This window comes from Spea bombifrons, chromosome 1, assembly GCF_027358695.1.
Source record: "Spea bombifrons isolate aSpeBom1 chromosome 1, aSpeBom1.2.pri, whole genome shotgun sequence".
Lineage (NCBI taxonomy): Eukaryota > Metazoa > Chordata > Amphibia > Anura > Pelobatidae > Spea > Spea bombifrons.
The window spans coordinates 125,682,508-125,689,086 of NC_071087.1; the positions used below are offsets into that span (position 1 = coordinate 125,682,508).

General features: G+C 43.6%; 1 protein-coding gene across 1 annotated transcript; it reads right to left on the reverse strand.

Moving 5' to 3' along the window:
* Positions 1-468: 468 nt before the first annotated feature.
* Positions 469-6,159, reverse strand: ORAI1 (ORAI calcium release-activated calcium modulator 1). The gene is made up of 2 exons (XM_053472733.1): positions 5,767-6,159; positions 469-1,238 (listed from the first exon to the last, which is right to left on the reverse strand). Exons 1-2 carry the CDS (start codon positions 5,998-6,000, stop codon positions 684-686), a joined length of 789 nt encoding a protein of 262 aa, XP_053328708.1. The 5' UTR covers positions 6,001-6,159; the 3' UTR covers positions 469-683.
* Positions 6,160-6,579: the final 420 nt, after the last annotated feature.

Consider the following 6,579-nt stretch of genomic DNA (forward strand, 5'->3'; position numbering starts at 1 on the left):
AGTGTTTCAAACGTATACATTTATACACTGTGTTCTGCATCCAAAACAATCCAGTGAATCACACAAATATAATATCATGCATTAGAGGGGAGGGGAAATTAACCGAACTGCTGCCTCATCATCACCTCCAGCTTACAGTGACATGCAAAGCAATATATTGTTTGCCCATCTGTTGAAGTGCATACTGCAAAAGTAGTTTGAGACTTATTACATCAAAAAAATAAAAAATAAGTAGTCTAATGTAACAGTTCATGCTTGCAAAAACTAATTTAGGACTGGTCCCCAAATTTTGATTTCTAACATCAATCTTTTTAAGAAAAGCCAAACAGACAATGGGCTTAGATTCCTTTTTTTTTGGGGGGGGGGTAAGATTCCTTTGTGGCTTATTAGAACTCAGTGCAATTTGGCACATACAGTGGCTGGAAAATGCATATGTTGGTCTGCATTCTGCTTTGAAAGGACAGAATCTTTGGTGACCTGGAAGGTACAGTGTTTTCCTGTAACACACAGAATCTTCAGGGATCCTTGGAGTTTCCCAAACGTTTGCTTCCGTCTTTCTTTGTAGCATGAATGCATATTTAAAAACAACATTTTTATTGAAACCTCAGTATAAGCCAATCTTTTTTTGCATTCAAGGCATAAGACAGGAGATTTTAACCCTTTAAAGAAACGAGTGTCAATATTTATGGATAATGACCAGGAGATTGTACAGAGTCACCTCTGTGATCCAACTGATCCTGAAGCTGAGCCAGCTCTGCTAATTCATTCAGTTCCTGGAACTGTCGGTCTGTTTTGTGGCTAACTAGAGACCTGTAGAAATGCACAGCAAAAACAATGAAAATTATCCCAAATGGGACCATTATGGTTGTTGAGGCGATCGCTGCGGCTTTTCCTGGGCTTAAAGAGGTATCATTGACAGAGGATTTTGGACTGTTCACTGGGAGAAACTTCACCCAGCAAAGCAACACCACCTCTGCCAGAAACAAGAGAGTTCCAATAACGGTTGAAAATGCCCAGGCCAATTCGATGTGACGGTGCATTCGTTCATGCGGAGACTCTTTGACGGAGTTGAGGTTGTGGACATTGCTGACAGCTTCGATATTGGGAAGAATGCAGGTGCTTATCATGAGTGCAAACAGGTGTACTGCAACCAGTACTGTTGTACAGGCACTGAAAGCAATCAGGAGGCCGGTGGGATAGACATGTGCGGCATCTAACTGAACTTCCACCATTGCTACCTACACGGAAGAAAAAGAAAATAAATTTCAGGACATAGTCAGAATCTACTTAGATAATACCTAAAAGCAACCCAACAAGTACATAACTGCATACCCAGTACAGATATAAGTCAATTGGATTAAGTTGGAACTTTCCATATTCTCATAACGTCTACCCACGCAAGACTAGAAGCCACAGCTCCAGGTAAATCACGCTGGAAAACCAGGAATTAATATATCCTACCAACAACACAAACATGCCACATATAGGTAAAAAAACGCAAGTACATGGAAACTAGAGAAGTATGAATCATTAACTTGTCAAGGTCCTCCTGTCTTACATTTGCATGGCCTACTATAAAAGAAAACAATAAAACAGAGTAAAAAAAAGAAACAACTTTCAAACAAATAAGATGAATCCTTAAATATAAAATTTTCCATAGTGTACAGAAAGATCACAATCTGTTTTACTGTCAAACAGCAGCTTCCCCCCCCATTACGAGCGATACATAAATATTATACCTAAAAAGGATATCATCACAGCCACAAATTAGCTGCTGACCCTAACTTCGCTGCAGACTGATAAAAGATAAGTAGAAATGTGTATGTTGTTAATGGTCCACACATATTCAGAAGACTAAACAGACATGAATGTGTAATATATACCGTACTAGACAACTGACAGGACTGGTATATAAAGCAACTGCAGTACCCGCTGTCCTTACACCACAGGAGTGACAGGAGTCACTTGGATGGGAGAGAGAAGCAGCAGCCCTGGGCTCAATGGCGAGTTAAGGGCAGGAAAGAGAAGCTTTGCAAATCTTCACAATTAGGAATGGGAAGCGCCATTCAGAAATCCTGCCCCTGGGTGGAGAAGTTCTTAATTACTCCACCAACTCTGCCTTCAACGCTCCAAGGTGCACAGCACTTCAGTCAAAATACACAGAATGTACAAAGTATTAACGGACAATGTCGAAACAGACAGTTTATAGTCTGTGACAGCCCTACTAAAGAACACTGAGTACTTCATAATGCGCGCTTAAGAAAGGAAAAATAAGAACGTTACCTGAACAGAGGGGACCCCCTCCTCCATGGTCCCATGTATATTGCCACTGATTGAAGCAGGCAAACCGTGGCAAACCTTTCTTCCCAGGCATGCACACAGGGCTCTGAGACAAACCGCCATCTATAGTGTCCCCTGTGCTAGAGCTGACTGACGGTAATCTGGTAAAATAGCTGACTGGTGGGGAAAGGGGCAAATGCACATGGGCTGGGAAGGGGGGTCGACAAACCCCAGAAAACAAGGTTGCCATGGTGACTAGAAACTATTTCCTGGCGCCCAGAGTTTTGCCGGACAAGGGGCCAAAAAACTGGTCAGGGCTGCCATCAACCCCGTTGGACGCCTCACTGTGCCCCTGCAGGAAAGGATAGGGTGCCAGATTCACAATGGCAGACGACAGGCAGTGGTGTGTTGTTGTAAGGTGTTAGTGTTTGTGAGCATTAGATGCTAGCATGTGTAAGTTAGTGGATGGCAAGGCTCAACAAACCCCAGGCTCCAGGTCTGCAGGAGCATGGTTATTATGTTATGAGACCCCGCGGTGGTAGAGAAGCAGCAGTAGGCAACTTCTAAGCAGTGCAAACAGGTTTCCACATGGTAAGAGGGGAGAGCAGTGCATGTATGTATGCATGTATTTACTAATCTATAAAATGATTACAGATTTATAAGCACTAACACCTTCGGCTGCACAGTATATTAGAGAGTTTAAACAAGTCCAATACCTAATACCATGAATACAGTTTAATATAAACCTTGGAATAATATAATCTTTAGCTGGTACACTAACATACAAAGAGGAATAATGGTTAAACATACAAGTTTGTGACTTTATGGAGTAAAATATCCCTTGTCATGAAGGGGTTAAGCGGGATACTGTGCAGCTCTAAAGAAAGGTTTTATGTTGTATCGCCCCAATAAACATTGTTTCACTGCGGACCAGTTGGTAATATAAAAGATGACTGGGGGGAGACAAAAAAGGTGGCTCCTAGATCCAAACCAAGTTTGTCCACCCCTGCTGTAACCTCAGCATTTGTGGTCATTCAGAGCAGGTCAACACAACACAAGACTGCATTTGTTGCAAATATTTGTCATTCTATAAAAGTCTATTTTATTTGCAGTGTTTTAACACAAACAACTCCAGGCCGCTAGGTTGGTACAAGCTCGTTCACGCGGCAGTGTGGAGGGTCATCTTTGCAAAAAGTCTCTCTACCTTTAAAATACTCAAAGGTCATTCTTAGATTTAGCCAACCTTGGAATGTAGTAGTGATATCTCGGGTCTTACTAAAACTAGGCACAGCTGAGCCTCAAGGCGAAAGAAATACTCCACAAGCGTAAGAACAGCTGTCTGTCACTCACGTGAACGCCAACCTCAAATCAACACAAATACAACACTCCGTTTTGTAACTGTACACTTACACTGGAGCTGTAACTAGATGGCAGCATGCATTTGTCTGGCATCAGAAGCCACTATTATACTTTAGAACCTAATTATGAGGAAACCAAAGAAAATGAGACATGGAAAAGGGCAGCACCCCCTCCCCCCTTTGTGGTCATTAACCCTTTATTATGAAGGTGACCTCCTCTCTAGCACCGCACAAGTTATTTACCAGAAAATCTAACCAGCGTCACCCTTTACCGGCACGTTTGCTCTTTTCATGGAATATACAATAACTGCATTTCCGTTGAGTTCTGCAGTGAAACACGGTAGCTAAATAGCCCAGTGGAAATGTCCTAATCTATTAATACTTGATTTCATAATCCCAAACTATGCAGAGGCTTAACATCAAGAACTAGGTCTAGGACAACCGGCCACACTGGAGAGGGGGAGAGAAAGAAGGCTAAAGAAAGAACACAATGTAAAAAATGTAGATTAAGAGAGGGAGAGAGTCTACAATGACTACATGTATTGCAAGGAAAGTTAATGAGAACATTTAATGCTGAAAATCCTTTAAGACGACGGGAGTCAGCTTTTTTTTATTTTTTTATTCACAGCTTTTAAGCTTTATTTTAGCGAACGTTCAGTGTCATAAATGTAAGTGGCAAGTTTTTTTCCCTTTATTATATTGTTCTGGATTGACTGTAAATAGTGACTGGTTGGGTGGTTACACAGGCTATTTACCCAGCACACACGTAAATATTATTGGCTCGTCATATCTCTACTACTTGCAATTTAAAAAGTGAATCTACTGTTGATGAGCACTACAGAGATAAACGCCACTAACTCTTAAACAGGATTCCAAGCACAATAACAGAAACAGGCAGGTTTGGGGCATTTTCTACTTTAGTGATCAAACAACAGGGAGAGATTGTCATTCATTGAATTCCTCAAAAATAAATCCAAGGGAGGTTGGAAATTTCCACTAGTCTAGCAAGACATGCCCCTTCCGAACCACTAATAACAAGTAGGGTACTTACATCACTTGTAACATTTCTAGTAACAGAATAAATGAATATTTTAATGGTTATATTCTTATTTTCATTTATTACCCAACCTGGCACCCAGGTTTGTCGACCCTTACATACATACATTTACACGCTAACACCATACTGTAACAGACACATGGTAATATCTAACACAATGACATTCTACGTTCATGTACACACATACTGACACCATATGCTGACATATACACTCATGCCAATGCCATACTGTAACAAACACACACACTGGCTAACACTATACATATATAAAATACACACCATAACACTATGGACACACACACTGAATCCGGCACTACATTACAGTAGGCATACTGTACATACTACACATTAACACACAATAACTCTAGCAATAAAGTTTATAAAAAATCCTGACCAAAACCAAATATCTAGGAAATTAAAAAAAAATGAAAATAAGTAAATGGGGCATTCACAAGGCTATAAGAGTAGCGCAGGAGTTATTAGTCCAGCAGTGTAGATGCAAAGTAACAGAAGGCTGCGGAGTATTGCGATGCCCTTTTATTGGACTAACTGCAATGTAATGACGAGCTTTTGGAAGTCTTCCCTTTATCAAGCCAAAAACATTTCTGATCGGCTGCTAACACACTAAAGCCATAGCTAGGGGCAGCACGGCACGGCACGGCTCAGGCACCCGGGGCCCGCTCAATGAGAGCCAAAGGCACATCTACCAGAATTTAGTGCAGATGCGACTAGTAGATGAGGATGTGCGCTGCATGACCTCCATTACTAGCGATTTAAGGGTGTCCTAAATTTGTAGTAACGGGGGGGGTGCAGTAGTAAAGGGGGGGTGCAGTAGTAACGGGTGGGGGGGGTGCAGTAGTAACGGGTGGGGGGGGTGCAGTAGTAACGGGTGGTGGGGGGGGGGGTGCAGTAGTAACGGGTGGTGGGGGGGGGTGCAGTAGTAACGGGTGGTGGGGGGGGTGCAGTAGTAACGGGTGGGGGGGGTGCAGTAGTAACGGGTGGGGGGGGTGCAGTAGTAACGGGGGGGTGGCACTCTTAGAAGTGGTGAGAAGGAGACCGATGCCCACTTACCATGGCAAAGCCAGACAGCAGAGCCGAGGTCCGGCTGGAGGCTTTGAGCTTTGCCCGGCTCAGGTAGAGCTTCCTCCAGGACAGCGCCTGCATCGAGTGCTCGTTCAGACTCATGAGCTCCACGTAGCTCCTGCTAATCCACTCTGGGTAGGACACCACCTCCTCCTCCACCTCCTGCGGCGGCAGCTGGGGGCGCGGACGGGTTTTCTGGGACACGCCGTTATCGAGGACCATTTGCTCGGCCGCTAGTGCAGCATGTCCTGTCTCCTCATTTTACGCCCAAACCCCTCAGTTTGCGTTGGCGTGAATCACCCGCAGGGCTCGGGCTCAGATGGCACCTAGCGGAAAAAATTGAGGCCTCTTCTGACAGGGGGCTGCGGACCCAGCCCTTTCCCACAATACTGAGCAAGAGTTCTCGGATTTCCGCCAACCAATGACTACATGCTTGCAAAGTCCGCCAACCACTGCGCACGTATTGGAGCTTCCGCCAACCACTGCGGACGTATTGGAGCTTCCGCCAACCAGTACGTAAATGATATTAGAATCCGCCAACCATAGCAAACAGACATACACAAGGTCCCCCAAAAAGTGCAAGAGGGATGTTAAGACGGCGATTGATAACCACTTGTGGCTTAGACGTGTTCTTGGATATATACATTTATTTTTTCACATTCAGTCAACGTTTCTAATACCACTGGTAAATGCAGTACTAGATAACAGGACACAAGGACAAGTTCTAAGGACACAATCTGCAAATGCTGTTAGCTTTAGATCTCATCCACCATCATATTTGGTAGGGGCAGAAGTATTTAG